The 26,419-nt window shown below is 40.2% G+C and overlaps 1 protein-coding gene across 5 annotated transcripts in view; it reads left to right on the top strand.

Annotated features, from left to right (window-relative positions):
• Positions 1–26,419, top strand: part of FBXW7 (F-box and WD repeat domain containing 7) — a 167,952-nt gene that overhangs the window by 33,803 nt on the left and 107,730 nt on the right. The window contains exon 1 of one of the 5 annotated variants that reach the window (XM_048071744.2): positions 3,642–4,423. The exons of 1 other annotated variant lie outside the window; for it this stretch is intronic. In XM_048071744.2, coding sequence (XP_047927701.1) covers positions 4,280–4,423 — 144 coding nt within the window. In that variant the 5' untranslated portion in view covers positions 3,642–4,279. Of the gene's footprint in view, positions 1–3,641; positions 4,424–26,419 lie in introns of those variants that run through there. 3 more of the 5 variants (XM_048071746.2, XM_048071745.2, XM_048071741.2) reach the window with 3 other exon arrangements.

The following is a 26,419-nucleotide window of genomic DNA, read 5'->3' as shown; positions in this document are numbered from 1 at the left end:
AAGCGGTTTTGTGCTTCTCCCAATGCAGGCTTAATGTTTTTGTTACTAGTAGTAAGCCTTCAATTAGGAGCTATTTGTTTTTACCTATTAACCTATTGTACTGGTATATGAAAGGGCACTTAGCCTGTTATACATGCCACTTAAGCATTTTTTTGGTTCATGAAGAATTACGTAGCATAGATTCAGTTCATGATGCTACAAGTTCCTTGTTTATTTTAAAGAGACTTAGAATTTCTTCCATACTGCCATCATTTTTACTTGAAAAGTATTTTTAAAAAAGTATAAATTCTTATTTTGTATTGACTTTGTCTTGCACAAACAGATGTACATTGTGACTAAACCTTAAGTTGCATATGTGTTCAAAACTTTTTTAATGACAGATTTAGAAATCAACTTTGAGAAGATCCATTCATTTGCAAGGAAGTATATGAACAAGCGATTTCCTTGGCAATTCTGGAAGGTACGTTGCAAGTGGCTATTGTGCATGTTGGACTTACTTTCTGAAATAGTAGACAGATTGAGGGTGCTGGCCAGACTGTGTGACAAGCCAGGGGCCTCTGCTGTTTCTGACCATCTTTCAAAGAGCTTCCTTACGACTTGTCCATCTGTTGCAGAAGGTGTCTTCAATCCTTCTGACACCCTTAGACATGTACCTTGTCTTGCTTCCGCTTTCTATTTTCTAAATATTAAACAAATAAACCTGTTGGCCTTTTTTCCATTTGAGTATTGTACTGTATATCAAGCATGTTACGTGTTCATATCTTAGCAGTATGCTTGGACATTTAAACTTCACAATGAATTGTATATAGTAGAGTGTTCTTGCCGTAATGGTGTGCTGCTAATCATGTGCCACAATTACTTGGCAAGAGTCTTTTTTGTAGGAAGGCTTTTCCCCCTTAAATTTTATGCCAGTTTAGAGTAGTGTATGCTTGATAATTTGTTCGGTTACAATATTTCATAACTTATATGTTGTTTCCATATATATATATATATAATATATATCCCTGTGAACAATTAAGCAAAATATATATTCTGCACATAATTTTTTTATTAGTGCATACACTTTTCATAGCCTATGGTCTTTCCACATTTGGTATCCAAGTGATATTTCATTGAGGCTCTTTAACTAAGAGCGTGTCTGGCGGTTTGCCCATTGAGATTTTGCGTACAGGAGAGTATGGCCTTAGCTTAGCATGAAATCATTTCTCTGTTACATCTTTTGTAGAAACAGCCTGTGGCTTATGAGGGGGAATGTTGCAAGAAAGCTTTGTTAGTTTGATAAATGTTTCTTTAAAACCGTAAACAATTCTATTATGTTTTTAAGTTTGGATTTTGCTAAGTTTGTGGGAGATGTGAAAGCTAATATAATAACAAAAATAGCTGGTGTTCTGAAAAGTAACTGCAGGATGTTGGCTGCATAATTTCTTCCTCTCAATCAATATTATGGAGAAGAACATTATGCACCTAATATTTTCGTTATAAACAGGGAAGCAACAAAAATACTCAGGGCAAAATTTTATTTTCAGATTAAATGGATCCTAGGGAGTAAAGATGTATTGAAAGTTTTGCTAATAACAGACAATAGAAAAGTAGAAGAAAGATCTTACAAAATATTGTGGTAACACCACTGTAAGTCTGTTTTCATTTTTTTACATGACATTATAGGATGCTTTTAGTGGAGGGAGAAAGTTTTTTCATCTCCTAACTGTCACTGGGACTTCAGTTATGTTGTCCATAGATAGGGGAAAAAAATCCTGCAGTGATGTTACTTTGATATTCCTGAAAATATTAATTTATTTGGCACATACTTATGCTATCAAACTGTGGCTTGTCTGTCACTGCATGCATCCTGGAATCAATAGTACATTAAGGAAACGGGCATAAGGAGGGGCATAATTCATAAATAATGAATAGCAGGCTTTACTGCTGGTGTTTTGTTTCTGCTACGAACAATACAAATTCTGGTGAAGTACCCTTGTACTTTGTAACCTTATTAGACTCAAAACCATTATCCAAAATATTGATGTTTTCCTTTAGACTGCCTGTTAAGATATGCATCTGTGCAATCCTTAACTATGTGTGCTGCCGAAGGAAGAAGCCAGCATTTGTATTTATCAGAAATACAGGTGCAGTAAGAATATTTGTATTAGAACTTATCTGCAGTCTACTGAGAGACCAGGATTTCAAGTAGGGGGATGTGGGTACTGTTTTTAACAACCGTTTCCTCATCTTTATAAACAATAGTTGCTTGTGGTCAGAGATTTTTTTGTGGTGTGCACGACGTGTGAAATTTTGAGCATGAGAGCACGATCCTTGCACTTTAAATCTGTGTATTAATTTTTTTCATTAGCTCTCTGCTTCTACATCCTGCACATTGCTGGCAAGCATGCATCAGCAGTAAGACTTTCTTCACTAATGTGTCTGACATCTCTCTGAAATGTGACTGGTCAGAGCTATAGCTGATTATTTTAGAAGTTGGTTCCTTTCAAGCCATTTAAGTAATTTCACCTGATATTACTTTAAATTTTCTATATAATGTGCTCTTTCAATGAATAGCTGTGTAGAATCAGCACGGGAAGAGCAAAGTCCTTGGCAATACCAGCTCAATTGCATCCGCAGATGAGGATTTAAAATTCTATGCAGCAGACAGTACCTCCAGCAGGCGAGTAAAAGGTTACTGCATTATTGTGCTTGTTTGCATCTGTAGTCTTTATCTACCAAAGGTTTTTCTTATTGTGCGATTTGTTGTGCATGCTTGTACATAGACTGGAAATTGATTTAATACAAACATGAATAGCAAAAGGGCAGAGCAAGGTGAAGGGAGAGGCTCAGTTCAGCTCTAAACCAAGGAAAGGGAGGGGGGAGGAGGGAGAGAGCAAAGGGGAGGGGAGAGAGCAGGAGAGAAATTCAGCTTTCAATGCAGTGCGATAACGGGAAGTTTTCTTGTGAATACATTCGTTTAAGCTGCTTTCCTGTCACTTGTATTTTTCTTAACCTTTTGATAAAAAGGATGCTGTTGAACGAGACGAGCACTGATAGCTCTCTAAATGTAAGTGACAATTATTTCAAGTCAGATTATCCCATAATCAGGTTAAGCATGTGTGTTAACGTGAGACCTCCTACTTTCAGCAATAGTATTGCATACGCATCTTAAACCAATTCAAACGAGCTTTTTACAGTTTTACTTAATTTTTTGTATGAAAATCAGAAAGTATATAGTTATTGCATTAGTATCTCTTGCAAATGAGAGAATATTTTCAACCGTAATTTTGTGTGTTAAATTACACCAGAGTATACTTCTTTTTAAAGGTTAGAAGACCTGTTTAATTCACATAAGCAGTCAGGCATAGTTTTGTCTTTTCTGTTCTGTTTTATTTCTCAGAGCAAAGTCTCCTCAAAGACTACTAAAGCTGCTTATAGTAGCTGCCTCTAACTTGTTTGGAGGGGTGGTTCTGGTACCTTATGACTTTAAGTCCTTTCACGCTTGTTTCTTCCTAGGCTCAAATTTCTGTTGACTTTTCATAGGGCTGTTCTCACTCGCATAGCTTTGTGGCAGCCATTCTTATTTCAGGATCTGATAGACCCGAGCAGCATTTTCCTCATGCGCTCAGAGTTTTCAGGAAGACTTGCTTTTTTTTTTTTTCCTTTTTCCCCTTTTCCCCAGACCTTGCGAGAAGTCAGTCTGGGAGCAGCAGCCAGCCAGGTCTGGCTGCTCCCCCGTGTAACTGGGAGGTCCTTGTCAGGCGGAGGAGCTGTAACAGGTCTACAGCTCCTGGTGCGAGCAGCAGCCCGGTGCTGGGGCTGCGAGGAGCGGAGGATGCTGTCGGGATGCTGTCGGGATGCAGGCGTGTGGGGCTGACGGGGTGGGGCCGCCGGCTGCTGGCGTGGCCTCCCCTGGCCGGGGCCCAGGCCGGAGGCTGCGCTGCTGGGGAGGCTGAGGCAGACCCGAGGTGACGAGAGCCACAGGAGGAGCACTCAGCAAGCAGCTGGGAGAGGCTGCCCTCCCTGAAAGCACTCCTCTCTTCTTAGGCAGCTGTCCTTCCCTTCGGAGCAGCGCACTCTGCACACAGGGGAGAGCGTACGCGTTTTTTCGAGGCGAGGTGCTACTTGCTGGTGAGCCTGGCTGATGTTTTTCGTGGAGAGACGTGGGCTTTTCTTCTGCTCAGCAGCATCAGTTTCAGCCAGGAAGCTGCAGAATGAGGCAGCTGGCCAAATTTGAGTGTGTATGGGACAGCACCGGTCCTGATTTCGTAAAGAATAAACTCGTCTGAGCAAGTCAATGTGTGGCTGTGGCTGCAGCATTATTTCTTCTTTAATGAAGAGGCTGGGCTGTTCGACGTGCTGCTCCAATCTGCTGTCTTGCAGCCATACATCAGAGCAGTTGCAGAGACTATCCATTGGATGTCTCAATCAGCCGAAGAAGGTAACTATATTTTAAATTTTAAATATGCCATTAAAAGGATGCTGTATAATTTGGACGTACATGATAAAAAGACAAATTTCAGATGTTCTTAGCAGTTTTCTTGACCTTGCAGCAGCTATCCAATATCATTTTGCCATTATCAGGTTGTGTAGCAATAGAAATGTGCTGCAGTAATTGATTTTGTAATAGGATCAGGTGATTTACTGGCTGCTCAGACAACCACTTGCTTGCTTGTTCTGAAACGTGGAGCACTCTAATGGATGTTTTGATTGCAGCCTCGAGTTGCTCTGAAACTGCTAGATGCTCAAAGATGTAACAGCTCATTTGTAAGAATAAAAACTTCTCTAGCTGTATTCTTCAATAACATCAGAAGTTCATTTAAATTTTTAATACTGACTGTTCAGATTTGGGATTTCTGTGTGATCATTTCAACACAGAACTGGAAACTCTTAGCCAACTTCATACATGTCAGCTTGTCTACTTTCCTGATAGCCATTTAAATCACAACGACACATCTGCTTTTATACATTTCCTGAGAATTTGGTCCATGCCAAACATAGCCTAAGGCTTAGGGGACAGTACACAACAATTCTTATATATTGGTACTAAATGTTATGTTTTGTTATATATTATGCTTTGAAAGTGTGTGCTCTGTCTCCTCCTCTTTACTCCCTCTCTCTTTTCCCCTCCAGTCCCTTGGTTTAAATATGGCTCTATTTAGAAACCAGACTAAACAAAAAATATTCCATATGAGAATATGGGTTTTACTGTAGAAGAAGTCATTAGGAGCTGTGATCTAATGACAAACTGGGAACTTAATTGGGTCAACCTTTTGGACCAAGCTGTTTTAGGCTGATAAAACTGAAGCATGTTTTGTTGAACTTATAGCTTTTAGGATAACACAGTGCAGCATTCATCTTCAGGCTAATTGGAGAGCAGTTTGAGCACAGAATACTTTACAGTGGTTAGTAATAGTTCATGCCCAATTCTAAGGCCAAATTCCCTTTAAAAAAAATACTTTCTTAGGTGTTGTCCATTATTTTGCAAGAATAAACACATATCTGAGTGCTTGCTCACTTCTACATGGCATATCATAGAAGAATGAAAGCTAAAAACCAAAATCCTTAAGTTATTAAAATTGCTTTTAATTGTTATTATGCCTCTCTTTGGAGTGAAAACTGTTAGAAAAAAATCCATCAGGAAGTAGAAGAGTCTTGTGTGGACTCAGTAGTAAGAAAGATAAGTTCAGTACTCTGAAGTTTAGAGGACAGTCACTTTGGCCTCAGGACGTCAGTATGGTGTGTGTAATGGGTGATTTAAATAACTGATAGCTAAGATCAGATAGGTAACAATTTCTAAAGTGATCCTATATACAGTGATTTAGGTGGCCCTAAGTAAATCAAGGTTGTTTGATTTGTAGTTGTCAAGCCTAATCATGATGAAAATCAGTGAGCAAGAAACATATGATTTAAATCAATAGGTTTTAATTTTGTTTTCCATTTATACTTCAAAAGAGATAACTAAAAGTTGATTCTTTCATATAATTTGGTACGCCTTTTTCCAAATGAAGAGAATATGCTACTACTTCCATGTCTGCTCATGCAGAGTTTGATGTTCAGCTTCTTCTCAGCTGTGCTTTTACATAGTGAAATGAGCATGAGCCTCCTTGCAGAAGTAGGGTTTCTATCTCACCAATTTAGATGTGTGAAGGGAAACGAAAGTTCCCCTTTCTCCAGCACACAGTGGATTTTTTTTGAGTCTGAAAGAACTGGTCATTGTACTGAAGTAGCAGAATGAGCCCAGATGTGTTTTCTGAACCTGAAGAGTAGTGTTCAGAGGTGGTGGGTGGTGGTAGGGAGTAGCACCTCCCAGGGCTCAGTGTGCAGGCTGTACTCAGTCACTGCTGAGTTCACGGGTTTGACTGGGAGGGGGTGGGTGGGTGTTCAGTGATCATCCCGTGTTTCAGCTCTTTACTTTAAACTGCCTTAGCAGGCATTGGGAAATGCAGCTACTGGCTTGAGAGGGGCTCATTGGAAATCGTTTCCATTTAAACGAGTTAACTCGATGATAAAAAATAAGTCAATAGCTAGCTTGTACTTTTTTATCCATCTTTCTGAAGGTTAGCCTATACTACGTAGGAATTTTGCCACCATAATGTATTTTATAAAAGTATTTGTTAGAAAGGTGGTGAGATCCACGGTGTATTTTGCTACTAAGTGCACTGATAGAGAGAATGAGTTATGCCATGAAGTTTAAGAAAGAAATCTCGGTAAATCACCGAGAAAAATAGTTGGAAATAATTGCATTTTTCAGATAAAACAGTCTCTTTTTGTAAAATAATAGTGTTTTGTGTACAAAACAGCGCTGCAAAATACAACAATTCCATGAAACTGTAGCCAGGGCAGGAAAAAGTCCTTTCTGTTGACAGGAATATATCCTGGGAATGGTAGTAAAGAGCAATAATGTGTTCTGCCAGAGTACCGTTGTGCTGCCAGAGCCGAATGATTAATTGGACTCATTTGGTTTGCGTTCCCTCGGCTCACCTGGAGGCTTGCCGATGCTCTGGGAGTGCATGGGCAGCGAGACACCAGTGTGCCCCAGCCCTCATGCCTGCCTCTGCTCATTCAGGCAGTTGCCCTCTGCCTGCGAGGTGGTTACGTGCCTCCGGTGTGCCTATGGAGTAGTTTGGGTAGACCACCACCATTAGTATACCCATACCATTTTCATATACTACATATGTATAGTATTCAGATTTTGGGACCCCAGTGGTGCTCTAATTAGCAAAAGCCAGCACTTAGCTGGTTTTACCACTAGTGTTTTCTTCTTATTACTCAGCCAGAAGATATTTATAGTGGTAGCCGCTACAACAGCTCTGAAAATGACTTTCTGGTTTTTAAAGATATTCTAATGAGATCTAAGCTTTGTGTGTGTGTGAAACATCAGGCTAAACTTTAGGGTAAGCCTGTATCAAAGGTGGGAAGAAACTGACTTATCTGAAGTGGTATGTGAACTGTTGAAAACGAATGCTGCTTTTTAGGTATCAACATTTTCCAAAATTAGTTTGACTGTGCACACCATTTAGTAGGATGATTTTGCAGGCTTAAAATGTTTCACGTTTAAAGTATCCCAGAGTGTCAGTGAAAGGGATCTCCCAAAAAACCTATTCCTTTTATTTAAAAAAAAAAAAGTGAGAGAATTGCATTTACTATTTAAAAACAAAACAAAAACAATCAATGCTACTAATGTACATTTTACCTGCCTTAACGGAACTCTTAGAGATGTTTCCTGGAGATATACTGATAAAGTTGTTTCCTGGAAGGACTTCAAACTTATTTTCTCTTTAACCACTCTAACTTAATCTGATTTTGCTGAAATGTGATAGTACTGGATCCATCTGTGCGTTGTATAACCCAACTACCTTTAGTTTTGTATAACCATGCAACCTTTTAGGGAGCTGAAAGTGTTACGAGCTTGTGAATGCTTGTTACCAAGGGGAGAAATCAGATAGCTTACAGATCTTTGCAAAAATAAAGTGAACAACTTGCTGTGTAATACTTCCCAAATACTTCCCAAATATTTCAGTCCTTTGAGATGTTCTAATATTTTCTCTGTATTCTGGAAACATGGAAGGGAATCAAGGTCTTTGCTGACTTGGCCTTACAGTGATACTGATACCACGTGCACAGCTGCTGAATCAGTTTGGTTTTGCTTTTGTAGACAACATGCCCTATATGTGACTGTATGTTTATATATGTAAATAAATGTAAATAATTTGTATATATGTGAAAACCAAATAGTTATAGTTGTGATTTGTATTTCTTGTTTGCTTCCAGCTGCCCTCCAAATTGGTGGCATTAGAAACTTATTCTGGGACCGGAATGTCAGGCTTTGTTCTCTCAGAAATAGAATTTCTGATCGTAATTCTGCATTTTAGATAGCAGTCCTAATGTGTCTAAAAGGAACCTGGCAACTCCTCCAGGACTAAATTTAGCTCTGTAAAGCTAATGGCTTAAAATAAAAGTCAAAACTTCTATTGAAATGACTGACTAGCTGTATTACAAGAGCATACCAGTCTAGGTTTATACAACAAGAAAGCCCAATTTTACCTTCTTAGGTCAAGACATTTAGTAAAATTAAGTTTATCTCTTCATGTAAATGGATTTTTAGGCTTAATGCTATGTTGTACAAACGCTAAAAACTAAAAGTTCCTCAAGTCTGTTTCAGTGGAGATACCAGCTTCAAGTATTTAAGCTGAGCGAGCCAATGCACCTTTCTTGTAACTCCTTGGTTGTGCTATTCTATGTCCACTTTCTGGGTTAAGCGGTTAGTGGGACTATAAAAACAGGAGAGAGAAGACTTCCTAAATCCCGAAGTTGATGGTGGCCTAAGATTTTTATGAGCAAGTGTAAGCTTGTGTGCTTTTTAGCTGGTGCGTCTCAGCATAGGTGGGTGGCTCTGCCAGCAGCTTAGCAGAGCAGGTGTCTCAGTCCTGGGGCCTGATGCTGTACGTTCCAAAATGATGCCTCTCTGCAATCAGAGGATAATAGGGACCGTGAATACCCTGGGGAATAAGTTTATCTTGAAATAGCAGCAGAGCTTTTCTTCTGAATAATCAGGAAGCGCCGAACCTTCTCGTAGGCTGTTTGGTTGAGGAGATGGTGGTGAGGGTGAAGAGCTTCAAGGCGGGAGCTCTGTGCGTGGGAGGCCTCAGGCGCGCTGAGGAGGGGAGAACAGGCAAGCAGACCTGGGGCCAGAGGAGCTGTCCTGGTTTTCTGGAGGGACCCATACCTGCCGCAGTCCCAGGCTTTGGCTTCAGCTTCAGCTGCTGTGCTTCGCAGGCCTGGCGCCTTCCCCTGTCCTCTCGCTGCTGTGTGGTACACTGCAGGGCCCTCATCCGCCATCAGTTCTCTGGCAATTCCCTCCTGCGGTAGTATTTCAATTTCCCTTGGTCTTTGTCAAGCTAAAGTGGCTTCTCTTTTTTTCTTTTTATAAACAGCAGCACAAAATTTCTTTGGTGCTGTTTTTCGTTGTTGGCAAAACGGGAAGAATGATGGCATCGCAGTAAACAGCAACATTTTGCAGTAAAATCCTATTACTGCCATCAATATTGGCATTATCAGAAGGACAGCAATGCAAGAGAGAGCAATGTACTGTTGCTCAAACTGAATTTGGGGGGGGAGGGAATCAGTTTTGGAAATCAAATGAGATCTTCCAAAAGTAAGGGTAAGTAACTATCTAATTGGGATGGTTTATCAGGCTGGTAGAATTTTACTTCATCCCAACAGACTGGCATCCGAAGTCTTCATTTGGGAACAACTGCCATCTCACTAATGGCGTTAAAAGTGCTCCGACACAGACAATCCCATTAACAACATTAAAGATAATGAGCTTCCAGGGTTCAAATGAAATTTTGTAAATTTTAATCAACACAACTTTTCACGTACTATTTTCATAACTCCTCCACTCCCCAGCCCCTCAGCAATGTTGCTTTTTACTCATTAAGCCATAGAAGACAGCAGCAAGCTGTGGAGAGAGAAGTGTCATCACAGCAACAGGGATCTTCAGATTCTTGAGCAGAAATATCACTGGAGCAAAACCAAACATTCATCCTTGGCTTGCCTACTTTGAAAGGTCCTCCAAGCAACTTCTTACCTACTGGTAGCTTAATGTTCCTGATGTTCCTCCTAATGAATTTTCACTCTAAGTACAAGACTTCCCCCTTCAGGACTTCCTGCTGTGACTGTTAGCTTGTTGACTTTCAGCCTTAGCAGAAGTGGATATATGAGGAGTCAGGCAGACTTGCTATGAACCATTCTGGTCATTCTTAAACCATGTTCAGTTGTTTAAAAGTATCTTAAAACCTCATAACTTGAATGTTGCACTTTGCTCGCTCGCTGTTTTGATAAAGTGATGTCAAATATTTTTTTCCTTGTACATTGTTCAACTTCTAGAATAGAAGTTTTAAATCCAATACTGCTTTTCAATTCCAGTTTTTAGAACTTTTTTTTTCATACCCTTAACCATATTTGCACTTACACAGTAGTGCAAGAAAAATAGAGAAACAAGATCTTGTGTACTGGTATGTTATGCTTTGAAGATAATGATAGAATTAAATTGTAAACTTAACAACTCGCTGTCTATAGACTTCAAAAGATATATTTATTTTATTAATACATATGATTTTTCTTAATTCCATAAAAAGGCTGCTTTACCATTATGCTCCCTACTGAGGTGTCACTGATATTGTATTGATCCATTAAAAAGGTTTGCAGTGAAGCTTTTTACTTGATGTAGGCTGTCTTTTTTAATTATAGCTGTGCCACTGTGCTGTGCAGAACACTGTAGTTAGGGTTGTGTCAGCACTTATATTTTAAATCCCTTGTTTTTATCAGCAACTTAATACTGACAATAAAAATTGCTTTGAGGCAAATCATTGCAAAATCTTAGCCTTTAGAGTGAGTCAGTAACAGTTCACTGTATTAAAAACTATTCAGATGAGTCTGAGTTAATGAAAGGTTAGAAACTTCTTTTACACATGCAATTTTTATCTGTGCCTGTAACTACTGTTTTCAAAAAATATATTTTTTAAGGCTGTTTTCTTGAGATACAGTCGTTCAGCACGTAAAAGCAACAGATTTCATCGCACCAGTCTCTGGGTGTCTCTAAAGCATCGACAATAGCTCCTGAACCTGTCTTGTTCTTGTGTTTTTTCCTTTTTTCCTCTCTTCCTTTCCTTTCTCTCCTTCCCAAACTTCGCTGTGTGTGCGCGTTCATTTGTCATCCAAGGTGGCGTCTTTTGTGATTTTTTTTTTTTTCTGGTGCTTTGTTTTAGGGCCAGGTGTTAGCTTGCTCATTGAGCCCTCCTGAGATGGGAAAAGGGGAAAGGAAAAAAGAACTATAATCAGCACAGATAACTGATTTTCACAACAAGTGAAAAGGTGTAGTAATAAAAAAAAAATTAAAAAAAAGAAGTTGAAGAGGTGGAGTTGTACCATAGCTGTGCTTTGAACTCTAACATTGTTAGAGATACAAGCCTTGGTTTCGCAAGAACGTGGTATCAGTTAAGTTCAGTGCAGCTGGTATCGCTACATCAATACGGGTCTCCCTGCAAATGGTAGGCAAAATCGCTCTTTTTCCTTATGTTTGTCGGTAAAATAAAGTGGTCAGCTATGCACACGTATGCACATACCATACCATTGAGCAACCCGGGAAATATGATGCATTATAAAATATGCCCCAGAAACTTCCACTGAAAAATAAGTGCTAAAAAACATCTCAGTAAATACATCTTGTTTGCACTCTGTGGGCATATATAGGCCCAAAGGGCAAAAGCTGGTATTTGAGACAGGTGTAATGCAGATGCAGAAAGAACTAGTGACTCACCCAGCTTCTCACATCTGGAGCTGGGGAAAAAATTAGATCTTACTCAGATCTTACTCCTATCTTTTAACCACATTTTAACCATGTAGTCTCTGTGGTCTTTGATTCATAGAAAGACGGATCTTATTCCTTCAATGTCTTTTCTGACACTTCTTCACAAGTACAGGGGTAGTGTCTTTGCCATCCCTTAGGCATTGTGTGCCAACCAATGCAGCTGTCACTTGATTTTTATTTTTATTCCCCCCCCAACACACACACCAAGCTTTCTGGCTCCATCTGCTTGCCTGGTCACTTTCATTGTTTTCTCCTTTCCCACTGTGCTGTTTCCCAGATGCACAGTTGTCAGTAATAGTCAGCTTGTCCCTTTTTTTCCCCCTGTTTCCCCCGAAGAATGCAAATTTCACTTTTCCTTCCTCCAGATGCCTCCACCTACAGTCAGAATTCAGGATGGGGAGTAGAAGACACTTCCCGAACATATCATAACTGAATGTATACAAAAGCATTTTCCATCTGTTTATACAGCTGCGGTTATTTCTCACAATATCTGAAGTAACAACAACATCTTTTTCTTAAGCAGGTTTGGTTAGGTGGCATAAGCTGAGGAGCGAAGGAAACGGCTAACCAACATGGACCGAGTGTGGTAGTACAGGAGCTAGGAAGGCAGTGCTGTAATTTACTTCTCTTAAAGCTGTGACAGCCCGTAATTTTGAGTGGCAATTTGCTGGTGAAAGCTAGGTTGCTAATTCTTTGTTTCTGCCTAGAAAGACACCTTGCATAACAGTGGCAATTCAGGATCTTAGGATGTGAAAATCAGTTGCTAAGTTAGTGCAGGACATCAGAATTAGTACGGTGTGACAGCTGGATTTAAAACAACATGAATTAGCAAGCCACTAACTCAAGTTAGTAATGTGGGTGGTTTCTGCCTGTCTCTTGTAACCGTTTGAGACTTGATTTTAAAAATAATAATAATTTTAAAAAGTATATGTACTTGTAGCTGACCTGCTGTCAGTTTTTGTTTTGGAGCATAGAGAAGCAGCAACCACTGGATATGTATATACAGGCTTACCAACTTATTTTGAAACTTTACAAATATCTTGGGTCTAAACTTTTCTCTCATTACGTTTTTTTTGTAAGCAAGACTTTCTAAGCTTGCTTATGTATACATATACACTAGTAGTTCCTCCTTCAAAAATTTATCTTGTGATCACCTGTGAGCACTGATGCCTGTATGTAGGCTAGTCTTTAAGTGCTTTATGCATCTTGCTTAGCTGTGCACACCTGATATTTCTTCCTCTTAAAGAATGAGTAGTTAAAATGTTTTGGCCGAACTTCATAGAGCTTCACTAGAAGAGTCTGGAAGAAGGGGAGAGAGATTACTGCATGTGAGGATAAGTGTCATTCAGGAGACACAAAATTGCAACTTCCCAGACTGGTTCTTATTAGAAACTTAGAGTAACTGTTCTCAGACTGAAAAGTTCCTCACTGTTTGGTGATCATAGCTTCCATTATGGACAAACTTACACAAGACACATCTCTCTTCTTTGTGAAGAACATCAATTGATTCTTATATTTGTTTTGGCTTAAAGGCATACACAAACCTGCTTTGTACAACATTTACTATTCTGTAGTGCTAATTGTTTACATGAAAATAACTTTTTCCAGTAGTGCTCCACTTGCAAGTTCCTTGTGAACCTATATTTTGGTAAATAAACTAAAATGGCAACCTTCTATATGTGGAAAAAGGTATGCAAAGAAGAAGGGTTTTGTTTGTTTGTTTTGGTTGGAAACCATATTGAATGGTAGTGGGCTGTTAGATTAAGTGACTGTCAAAGGTAGCAAATATGGCTGGGATTTTGGAATGTTTCAGATCCTTTATCAGCCCACAGCACGAAAAAGCACCCTCCCCATAAAATAATGCATTCCCCAGGCTTGCCCCCCATCCAAGCAAAACCAGCTGTGAGCCCTGCTCTGAGAAAGCAGATATACAGGATGTGTCCTGACACATTACAGACATGAGCTCATTTTGTGGTGACCGTGCTTTCTCTAAATATACCAAGCCAGATCTTATGCCTTAATTGTTGCATTGCATCTGAATAAAGGAGGTGGTGTGGGTAGCTAGGGTTTTTCTCTTCTTGAATAGAGGATCTGCTTTTTTTTTTTTTTTTTTTAAGATATTACAAATAAGGGAAAATTAACCATGAAAGCAGACTGTAAAACAGGTAATGAATAGCCCTAAGGGAGGGCACAGTTATCTTGCTTTTAATCTTTTCAAAGACTTCAGTCGGACGTTTTCAGGCGTTTTGTCTGTGTGAGTCTGAGTGCCAAGTCCGTTACATAGATCCAGGCAAGTGAGCACAAAACATATATTGCAGTTCTCACAACCAGGTCTTAATGTGCACCAAGCACTTCAGCTGTCCCTTGATGCACCTGAATGTGCTAGCAGCAGCAAGTGGGTGCAGGATCCGATGTCAGTAGATGAGGCCGTTTCAGTCTGTGCTAGTACATGGGGTCACTTTTTGTCTGTGTAATCAGTGGGTTACAGAAGTGCTAAAAGCTGGTGGCCTTGTGTTCTTGTGACTTATGAAACAGGCCCTTAATGTGTATCGTCTTATGTCTGCTGATATAAGAAGTACACTTCTAAAATTTCTGGTGTGTGCTGCTGGTCACTAGGGAAAGGAAGAGAGAAATTTGGGGAATCGATATCAAATTTACCGAGCAGATCAGAAGTTTCTTGCTCTTGATAATACAAATGTATCGTTAAGAAATGCTCTCATTAAGATTTAAAAAAAAAAAAACACAACCAAAACCAACAATAAAATGTGGGGTGAAATTAATATTTCAGTTATTAGAGGCTAGAATCATCCATGTCAGGATGTTGCTGAGACAAGCTTCTCTTCCCTCTGGAAGTTGTCAGCAGCTCAAGGTAACAGTAAGACAGCTAGCTGTGGTATTTCCCAGCACACCAAATTTTCTGAATTAAGTATGTCAGGCCTATCTACGCTTGCTTTTTGGGGGAGACTTAAGTTGAACTGCTGAATGACTTGTTGGCATCAAGAGAGCCTTACTATGCTTTTATCTTAAGCTGGAAACTTCATGATAGTTTGATGCGTCAGGAAACGTATAGTGTGATTTTTGTTTTGATCAGTTTTGGTGCTTCCTGTACAGAAAAGGTTAAAGATCTATACCCTGAGGGCATAGAAATGCACTGATTCCTTGTCTTTACCTGGAAGCTTATCCGCTGCTTTGGGGAAGATGAGTATTTCATGCTGTATGTTTCTAAGCATGTTTATTTTAGTAGGGAAAGGTTTAAGTGAAAAAGTAGCGCGTGTACTTCAAAGTAACACCAACTGATTGGGGAGAAAAAGTGGCACGAAAAATGTTGCCTGACTTTGGCAAAGAAAATTTCTGTTACTGCCTCAGATCAGCTTGTTTTCGATGACAAGTTTAATCTTGTTGCAGCAGTATTCATAATGAATTACTGTTGATGTTCGAAGCTCATATGGTACTGTAACATAAGCACTGCTAAGTTGGTGAAACACAGTAAGCCAATCCAGAAAGGAAAATACATTCGTTCTATTACTCAAACATTACTCAAGAAGTTTTGTAATTAAAATGGTTTTGTTTGTCTTCTTGTTGTCCTAAAATACGAACATAATGAACATAGTAGCATCTTTTGTCACCGAAAAGCGTGGACTGTGAACATATGGGTATAAGAAAAAGTACAACAGGCAGTCATTCAGACAGTTTTTCCTGAGGAAGGGGCTGGATTTTGTTTGACTTGCCTGTGGAGTACATCTCCACGTACTGGATGATGTGGATGCCATTGGCTGTAGTTGATCTTGGACTTGCAGAATTCAAATCCTAAGTGTAGGGACTATAGAAAATAATGCATACAAGTACCTGCTTGTGGGAATAGCTGAGAAATAAAAAGGTGATGGCACTTCACTGGCTGCATAGCTCTTATCAATTTATTTTAGCTATTTCATCTGAAAAGATTTTGTATCAGCATGCACAGCTTTGCAAATGGTTGGCGAATTCCCTGAGCAGGAAAATTCGGATAGTTGAATACTTCAGTCTTGTGTCATCGCTTGCAGAGTGATGGCTATGGTAAGTGTCCTGATGACATATATTATATAAGGTGTAATTAGGTGGCAGATGGTATCAAACTTCATTTGCAGTTGGCATGGTTTTTGAGGAGGAAACAGTAAGGACACGCTGGTATTTTTTCATTTTATTTAGCCGTATCCATTCACAAATAAGTTTTGATGCGTTTACTCCTGCTATTTGAATGCAGCTGTACCTTTGGTTTTAAATGGTAAGTTCTCAGATGGCCTTGTAAGCTGTCTTTGGTGCTGAGAAAGGCAGCTAACACCGATGTATAAATTTGGGTGTGTTTTGTAATGTGTAAGTTTACAGTGGTTATGGTATCTTGACAGGCCATCTATCACAGTAGCAGCATTGATACCCCTAGAACCACAAGTCCACTCTTTTCCACAGAAAGACTTTAAGTACAGGTGAGTAACACGTGAACCAACCAAAGAGAAGATAAGAGTCTTTATATTAATGGTTATGCTGATGGCTGGCAAACAGCCACTGGCATCAGGCAAATCTATTGCAAACAGAACACTTGATTTCATTTTCATGCAAGGATTGTAGTACAGCCTATGCATTTCCTTGGGTAGAATTTAAAAAGACATCGTTAGGCTTTACAGAATCAAAAGCCCATGAAAAAACAGATTGCTGTCACAAAGTCAAACTTTTGTTTTTACTAGTCCTTGAATTTGGTTTTGCTTATTTACTTAATCAGTAGCTCTCATTGGATCCCGGTGTAAATCTGTCATACCATCTCTAAATAACTTGGTTCTTGTCCCACGCAAAGTTGAATATTTTGCCACATTCCCACAATGTGAAATTTGGGCTGTGTTTTGCAGCCTTTACTTTTCAGGATCATACAGATTTACACAAGCATATGTTAGGTGTTGGAAATAAAAGGACTTCAGAGAGACGCACTTCGATACTTGCTTGTAAACACCGCGGCTATTTTAGGTATTACTTTGGCTGGCTTAGCATCTTGTTAGATTTTCCATTAGGAAAGTCTTGTTTTAACAGTATCAATAATGTGCTGCAAGGACAATGCTGGTTGGAGTCCATCTCAATTGTTAGAGAAGCTTTAAATATTATTAAATTAAGGAATTGAGTTTTTGGCCTTTTTGACAGCATTCCTCTTCAGGGTGCACAAAGCCAATTTGTCTTGAAGCATAAAATAAACAATCAGGTACTAGTGTTATGAAGTGTCCATTTCTGCTTGTTTCAGCTGTTGCTAAATATAAAAATTGATATGCTGGAACACTTACTCCTGAGTCGTCGTCTTTTTCCAAGCTCTGCATAAGTAGATCAATAATGCACTTTCTTGGCTACAGGCACTGAACAGATCTGATCCTGTTTACTCTATATCTAGTAATGAATTATCTATAATTCGTCTGAGGCCTTATATTGTATAATTTATTCCACTCTTCATATTTTTTTGCCTTGCTATCCCCTTATACTTACTTCGATTCTAGTTTTATGCTGCCACATCTGCCTGGAATATTCTCAGTTTTGACACATAGCTTCTAACTTAACCTTCAGGTTTCTATTCAAAATATATCTTCCCTGTCATCTCATCAGCAAGTCCCACTTGCCTGTGTCAGTACTTCTGATTTCCTTCCTCTGTAGTAGAGGAAAGAGCAAGCAGCAAACCTATCCCATTGCGAGCAGCTAATTGTTTTATCTTGTTTTTACATATTCCTTCTCTTCTTTGGTCTGCAATTTACAAATTCTGTTGAGCAAGACCATCCTTTACAAAACATAGAAGATGGACTCTGCTGTGCAAGAGAGACTTTTGCTCCTTTCTCTCTGGAGAGTTGTGTGTGTATTGACAGTGATACATCTTAGTTAATATTTGCCAAACTTGTACTTGGAGAATTATGCTTTGTGAAGGGCCAATTGAAGCATTTGGATTTGGATTTCAAGTTACATACTGGGGATCGAGTTCATTGGTAAGCGGTTTGGAGGTGACACGTGCGTTTGAAGAAGCGAGCCCTATTGTTATGCTACTCCCACAGATTTTGCGGACTTGAACAGAGTTTTCACAAATGTACTGAGATTACTGAGCATCGGCCAGTTGTTTCTTGTTGCTGCTTATTGATGAGGATTTGATAAGAGCACCCCGTACTCCTGAACAATGGTGCTGTATTTGGTAGCTAGAAATTAATAGTTTTCCAGTTATGCTAAATTTATTGCATCTTCATGAAGCATTTTACCTTCCAGTCTCTCCCACGTATCCCTGCTGTGTTTAAAACAAACAAGCAAAATGTGTGAAAGTGCTCAATGACGATCAGTTCCTCGAGGGGAGTCTTGAGTACAAAACCACCCCTCCACACGTCTGGTTGTTCCCTTGATAGTCCAGCAACTTTATTAACCTGAAAGGTATTCAGAAAAGGTTGTATTTTTTAAATAAATGGCAAAACTTTAGCTTTTCAGTTTCTTATTTTTGGTTATTAATGTGAATTGTCTAGCTGTCTTGCCTATATGCCTGCATCTCAGGCTCTTGTGTGTGTGTAAACGGATTGCTTTGCATTCTGCTCATAGGTAAAGAATGCTAGGGCAAGACTCTTCTCTCAGAGCTTTCTGGAGAAAAGAACAAGTGGTACCAGGACAGAAGCAGACACGTGTACGTGTGACACACTTGTAGCAAAAACACTAAATTCTTTATCGTGAGGAAGACCCTTTTTCATAGTTAAAGTTGTGGACCATGTGGTCGTGCGTGAAACATCTCCCTGAAGTCACTGATGAAGGGATTGGTGTTACCTTTGCTTATTGTTTCCGCGTATTTGCAGACTTGGTTTGTATTTGTTAGACTTCGGAGGTTATTGTAAGAACCTAAGGAGGTTAGGTTAAACTATTTTGGGAGTGAAGTACTCCAGCCAAGTAGTAAATTGTGTGGTGTGTTTGCCATCTGGGTATATGCATGTCTTTTTTTTCGCCCTTGAAATGCTGTCCTCATGAGCTCTGTCAGGGTGTGATCACTTAGGAAGATGACTGCCAAAGAAGCAAGAAGCCCCCAGATTAGGATAGTGAGATACGGTCATTCTGATTGTTTCCAGTAGACCAATATTCTCTTCCTTGTTTATGAACAAAAGTAACAATAAAGTAAGTTTGTCCCTTGGCCAATATTGACCACTTTCATCAAATTTAGAGCTCATTCTCTGCTTAAATAGAAGTAGTAGTAGTTGGACTGTAAATGTCGCGTCCATGGTTCATTGTAAGTTATCTCCAGAACATGATAAGCTGTAGATGCCAGCCTCTTTGTAAGACCATGACTGAAACCTTTGCTTCACTTTCACTGGTTCTTACAACACGGGGAAGCTGTGGAACAGAACAGACCGTGAATTTGAAGTGAGCCCTTAACTAATTTCCCGAGTGGATGCCCTTGGGCTGCACTGGTCATTCAGGTCAGACTGGGCAGTGCTGGTCACAGGTTACAGCCCATGCCGCTCGTCCCGTCCCCCTGCTGAAGGAGGTTCCCCATGTCTCTAATCTGTGTGTGGAACTGCTCGTGCGGTTGCTTCCTAATCTATTTCAGGCAAAACAAATCTGCTTAGCTAAGAATTTAAACTTTTAAGCTAACCTGGCTTGTTCTGACTGAAGCAGATTAGTGATGCTTATGTACGCAGGTATGCTGGGGGATCTGGTTGGACACAGCGATAAGCAGGTTGGGGGCGGGAGGCTGGGCTGCACCTCAGGAAGGGTGTACGAATGTCTGTCTGTACCCCGGTTCTTTCTAAAAGTTTATTTAAATAGCTTACTTAATGTGTCAGGAAGTGTATATTGAAATTAAAATGCAAAGTCTTGCACAGAATAAATGTGCCGGGGAGCTTGCAGAGCACTTGCTTACTGGTAGCTGCTAGTTGTTACCTACTGTCAAGTGTTCTTCTGTACACGTGCACGCTCCGTTTGCAGTTTTCTCTCTTAATTCAGTGAACTAGGATTTCCTTGCGATGCTTGTTTTTGTCCTACTATTGGCTCTGGCTATAAGAAGTTCAGCTAATACTTCAGGTCCCACTGGAATTGACTGCACACAACTAAAAATAAATAAATAAACTAAAATGTTCTTTCCACGATATCTGTTAAAATACTGCTGTCAGTCTTTTAAGGTTGATATGTTATATTTTAAAGAAGTCCTGCTAGAAAATGTGCTGAAGCTTTCTCTCACTCTTCAAAGATATGTCACCAAGCTCTCTTGCATAACTAGGAGAATTTCTGTGTGAGCTCATAAAAATCTCATGCTTTCTCGAGGTCGGTAATGTGATTTCTACTAAGTGAACCATTTCTCATTGATGGATGGTAGCTGCATCAGAGCTGCTCAATAGTTCTGTGTTAGGGTATAAGTGATGGAGCACCGATCATCCGATCGCTGTTCCTTCACCAGCAGCAGAAAGACCTAGGGTCGTCCAGCCTGCCGTCCTGCTACTGGGAGTTGAACCTTTTCCAGATTTTATGGCTCTTGAGAAAGTTTTCTGAATGCACTCAGCCTTCTAAATTTATCATCTGGAGGTGAATAGACTTTGGATCAGATTTTTTTTTTGAGTTGTCTCCTGTCCACTTGTAACAAGTCCTTTAAAACAGCTCCAAATGTGTGCACTTAAGATTTCTTCCTGGCGAGCCCCGGAGCTGAGTGTGGCAGGTGCTGCTGTGCCTGGGAGATCCCACCTCCCCAGCAGATGTGCCACAGGCTTTTTTTTTTCTCCCACGCAGAATCAAAGCCCAAAGAATATAAGACAGTATTTGGGCAATCTGTAAAAAGCAGCCAAAGCTGTTTCAGATCAATGTCTGCTCTTGAAGATGGGTTATCTTGGAAACATGGAACATCTCACTAGTCTGAGCACTAAGTGCAGATCTGCGGACCCCGTTGGTGCTGTTACCCCATGTTCATTGCATACCTTTGAGAACAGCTATGAACAATATGGGAGTAGATTTTGATAAAATCTTCTCTAGGAAATAAAAGCATTTCTCAAAGCCTATATATATATTTTTTTTCTTGGATTTATATTGGAGAAAATAAAATCTTGTTTGCTAGATATTTCCCAAGTGTCAAGATGATAGGAATGGAAATGTAAATGTCTTAGTTCAACTGTATTTTTTCTATCATGATGGAATTTATATCTAATCATCGCTACTGTCGAGCAAATAGATGACTCCGATGTCCTGGTGAGCAAAAAGTGATTTTTAAACTGTGGACAGAATGGTACCATCTGTTAATCAGCCCTGCCTGCATCTGAGAATATGGAAGTCCACATATAGATTATGAGAAATATTAAGATAGAAACAGACTTGAAGGCCCTGTGGATGAATTGGACTTCACATGGTCAGGATGGTTTGTACTGTGTTCTGTTTTTCTTTGTTTAGGACTGGACCTTTTGAGAAGTCGAGCTGTATAGTGAGAGAATGCCTTACAGTTACTAAAACCCTTTTAGGCTGGTGGATTACTGTAAGGTCCAATCTACAGGCTTCCAGCTGTGCCCATCATAGGACATAACCTAATCAGCCAGGTTTTCCAGTAAGGACGACAAAAGCAGAAACCCTGTTTGTGGTGGTGCTGTAGCTGCTGCCACCCAAAGTATTATTCAGAACATATTCCAACTTGGCATTAAAACAGCAGAAACAGTCGTAGTGAAATACAGCTGCTAACAGCTGGAGCGTTCCACACATCTTTTTTACGTGGTAGTGATAAAAACACATTCTGAGTTAGTTTGAAAATGGCCTTAATTTTTTGTAGGTTATTTTGCCAGTCTTTTCTTTGAACAACTTTTCTCTGTTAGAAAATGACCAGCCAACTCAGAAGCGTGCCCTGTCTGCTCCGTGCATCCCAGAGCTCTGCTCTCCTGTGCTGTCAGTGTTAGACTCTTTGGGTTTCCCTTCCTGTCATTTTGGGGCTGTGTGTGGCACGTACGAGAGACTCTTGTCTCACAGGCTGTACCATATCATCTGCTTTGCATTTCCACCTGTTACCAGCTGTCTGACAAGTCTCTCCCTTCGAACATCAAGACGCCTTTCACGAGGGCCAAAGTAACTTCACCTACGTGCTCAGGAATTGTGCTGATTTCCAAGAACTGTGCGGCAGCTCCGTGACAGAGCAGCTGTCCTTTGCCACACCGTACACCTGACGCAGCAGCAAGGATGGACACCAGGTCTGGATGGAAGCAGTGCGGTCTGTGTCTGATCAATACAGCTGCTGCTGTTTGGCTCTGCTGTCCTGGAAGGTCAGTGATGACTCTTCATCTGCATGCATCTGCACTGACAGCACCCTTGAAAAGTCAGGGAGGTGGACCGGCCTGCACTAGAGGTGGGTTAAGACAGTGACATTGGTGCCTTTTCCTGCTTGCAGCCGCCGTTGTGGTGGGTTCGCAGTTGCAAAGAAATTGTCCCAGCTCTGCGTGAGAAGCAGGTGCAGCTCTGGCAGACTGGTGGTTTGGTGAGACAGCAGTCTGTACGGGATGCACACATGCTTACAGCAAAACTTTAACTGGGTGATTTGAATGCATTCGTTTGGAATTGGTAACTGTTGTTTTGTGTGCCATCGGGCAAGTGGCATACATGGGTTTAAAGAGTAAGACAGGAGTGGAAAAAGGCTTCCTTTGAATACCGTCCATCTTAGACTTAAAGCAATCTGTTCGTATTTGGAAAAGGATTCTAATGTGCCTTTTTAGCTCTTTATGCATCTGCTATCAAGTAGGGATTAAACGAGGGACTAGCTTCATTTCAGTACGTGCACATTGTCAAAAAAGGAGAAAAAATACTCTGAAATATTGGAAAATATTTACCTACCTAGTTGTCGTCTGTAAGAGTGTTTGTCATGTTAACAGCTGGTGGATCAGGCTATAAAACTGAAGTCTTTGGTTGTCTGCATTTGGGAAAGGGTACTTAAGAGAGAAGAAATGAAATGCCGTTCAGAGGGGGAACCTGTTTGAAATTGGCTTAATTTGGTTTGGGGACTTGGCAACCTCTCCACCAACTTTATAGTATTTGTGCTTTATCTGCTTTCTGCGTCAGATGGGGATGAGGGTAAGAAGTTTTCCTGCACTATGTAAGAATTTGTTATAGTCAGTTCAAGCTGAACCACATTATGTCGAAATAGTCTCTGACAGTGCATCAATTCTTTCTAAAGTGGTCTTAAAGCAAGCATTTCTCTGCATACAGGAATTGTACAAAGAAACACACCGGTGTATTTAAGGTCAGTAGCACTCCTCTCTCTTCCTGTTGTCATTGCCATGTCGTTCTGCAGCCTGGATGCTGCTAAGTTAACATCAAGTAGTTTTTACTGGCACAGCTTTGTTCATGTACCTAGTATGAATTAGTTGTGCCAGTGCATCCATATTTATGTGAAGAGGAAAGAGAAAGAAGGTAGAACTAACTTTCAGTTAAAAAACTGCATCCCTAACTTCTTCCTGACCCGCACAAAATAACTTTGCCATTTGTTTCTCTGGACTTCCCACGAGAAGTTCAAAAGACAGCAAGCTGCTGGACGAGTGTATTGATTTGGGTCTTTGATATGTGGCTTCTGCCAACCTCAATAGCCAAGTTTAGATCCCTAATACTAGCAATGAAGCACGGCTTGCGTTTATTGCAGAATATAGCATAAAGTTTATGGGCAGGTTTTCGTTCTGCAGCGGTGTAAGATGTTAATCGGCCCCAGGCTGTTATCTGCCCTGGAAGGGTGTACGGTCTGCTGTCCTCAGAACGGGTCACGTTAGTCACTTTTAATCCAGTGCCAGTTTGCTCTGACTGGGGAGCTTGCTGACCCTGCCTGTGGGTTAGGTGGCACTCCTGCAGTTGGCTCTTGGTGGAGCTTCGCCAGCAACATCCTGTGGCAGAGGGGCAGCAGCATCTTCACTGGCGTTAGCCTCAGAGAAGGGTCTCTCTCTACAACCTGTTACTTTCTGCAATTGATTTATGACCCAAATTTCAAATTTTAAGAGCATTTGTACAGGCTTTGCCAGTACATCTTTAGGTTGGTAATTCAGTTAAATGATTTCTTCGTTCCCTCTTCCTGGGGTCAGTGCTGCCCTGTCTTGGACTCAGCTCTTCTCCCTGCTTGTGTTCACAGCACCTTTCTGTAGCAAGAAAGTGCTGTAGAGCAGGAACACAGAATACCTAGAGTTGATTGCTTCATGGGATTTTAAAGGGCACTTGATTGCCTCCCTGTCCCTAATGTTGAAGGCCATCTAATGTTCATTTCCAGGTACCTAGTTTCATCTCTGGTCATGCAGATACCCCAAATTACTTTCCCAGTCACAGACAGAGTTTGGCTGAGCAAACTGAAGTTTCCTTAGGTTGGCAGGCAAACGCCCTGCTGCTGAACATACTGCTTAATCAGTTACTGAAATAAGATTCTCAGAGAGCCATCTTAAGAGCATTAAACCAATAACAGTAATTGCAACAATTTCCATTTCTCCAGTGGAGCCTGCTAAGAGTCTGTCTGGGCAAGGGCCAGATTCTTTTAGACAGGTTGGGTTATCATCTTCCTTTGAATCTGGCAGTCGCACATGCTGTTTGTCAGCAAGCGCCTTGTTGTTCTGCAAGGTCAGAGCTTCGATCTGCTGCCGGAAAGCTTCCCGGTGACGCAGAGAACATAACACTCAGGAACCAACGTGTGGTAAGCGGTGTTCTGGAGAAGTGAGGTTAATGAGAAGACATTTGCTGTTTTTAATACAGTGTGGAGGCTGAATTTTTTTTTCTTTGCTTTTAAGTGAGACGCTAAGAAGGGAATTGGTTCTGCTGTGTCCCACTAGTATGTGACCTTGTTGTACTTATGTTTTTCTTATGCTGAAGATGCTGAAAATGCAAACAAACCAATGTATTAACAGATTTCAGCAAGTCTGGTAAATGCTGCCATTATTCTTCTTTATTCGTATTTCTGGCTTTTATTAAAAGGAAAAAAAAAAAGGAGGTCAAAGATTTCTTATCAGATGTTGATGCAAAGGCATTTAATGAGTTCATTGACTAGCTCTGGATGAAAGTACATGTTTCTTGAGTTCAGCTTTGAAAACACAGTATTCAGAATGGAGCCAATATTGCCCAGCGGATACTGCACAAAATCTGATTGAATGTACATAGCAGAGCATTTCATAAGATATGAAGTCAGACAGTGGACAGATAGATATTCTTCATAAAATATATATTACTCCTTGTTCTTTTACAGCAATCTCACAGGAATAGAACTGATCTGTATTTTTCCCCCCAAATGGTAAGATTACACCGGTGTTAGTATCTTGTGTTGCTTGCATGAAGCATATTTTCTACCCCAACCTGATCCCCAGCTACCTTTTCTTATCTCAGAAATTCATTTTATAGCTCTGCTGAACTAGGCCTAAATAAAAAAAAAAAAGTCTGTAATGTATTACAGCCTTTTACTCCCAGCTGCATTAGCAGTACTGATAGAATTACCGGATTTTTTCCTAGCAATTAGAACTACATGACAGCTGAATGTTGTAGATAATAGTCCTTCAAACTTTCTTAAAGAATAGGCAACTGAAAACAGGAAATGAAAATAGAAATTTTAGACAGTAGCCTTACCACTATGGATCTTCATATGCAAAGTATTGTTAGTGATAGCTTGGCAAGACTTGGGGATTTTTTTCCCCTTGTGGAAAAAGAAAACAAGTAGCATTAGTATTAATAGATAGCTCTTTAATCTCTGGTAAGCTGCTCCTTATTTGTACAACAACCTGGTAGTCTTTTCTAGAAATTCAGTCTGAAAACACCATTTTTTTAAATGAAGCTATATTTCTTAATTAGCAGTACTTGAGCCCATTTACAGACATTGTACCATGGGACCTTCTATGTCTATTTAGCTGTAGAGCTCTTCATATTTTTGACTGGATGTTCAAGCAGTGGCATTGCAGCTTATGCACCAGAGCTGCTCTGTCCATAATGTCTATCGGATAGATCTCTGATATCTATCTGATAGGTCTCAAAAGAGACTATATTATTTCCAGCTTCTTGAGAACATTGTGCTATGCCATGAAACTTCTGGACAGCCAAGGAGAAGATTATTTTTGGTGCTTGCTCGATTTACATTACTCTCAGCTTCAGTCCTGTGGTGTTTTCCTTTTTAACCACTGGAAAGATTTTCAGCACAAAGCGAGTGTGCATGTGTTCATCTGTTTGTGTGTTGTCATTACACACTTGAGCTGTTCATCTCAGTTAGGAAAGAGTTTTTTCTTGGCATTAATTTCCTCCTTCCCCCCATTTAAACTTCACTAAATTCAGTTTAAATTTAACTAAATGCAATTGCTCTCTGTCCTCAAGGTCTACTTCAGCTGAAGTTCACCTCTTCTGTCCGTCTCTTCTGCTCTGTGTTCCAGGTTCACCTTTCTGTTCTGTGCATCTGCCTGTTTGTGCTGCACTTCTGCAGCCTTTCAATTAGAGATTCTGTCCAAGAAATCATGCTGCCGTTTTGCCAGAAGCTGACACTGGCCATCTGGTAAAATTGCAATTCACTATCAGTAAAACCCATAATTTGGGGAAATGTACCCAAAATGACTTTTATGATTAGTGGACAGGAAAGAAACGGAG

Source organism: Anser cygnoides, chromosome 4 (genome assembly GCF_040182565.1).
Source record: "Anser cygnoides isolate HZ-2024a breed goose chromosome 4, Taihu_goose_T2T_genome, whole genome shotgun sequence".
Lineage (NCBI taxonomy): Eukaryota > Metazoa > Chordata > Aves > Anseriformes > Anatidae > Anser > Anser cygnoides.
Note: the sequence above shows the minus strand (reverse complement) of the source record. Positions and strands in the feature narration are given on the sequence as shown.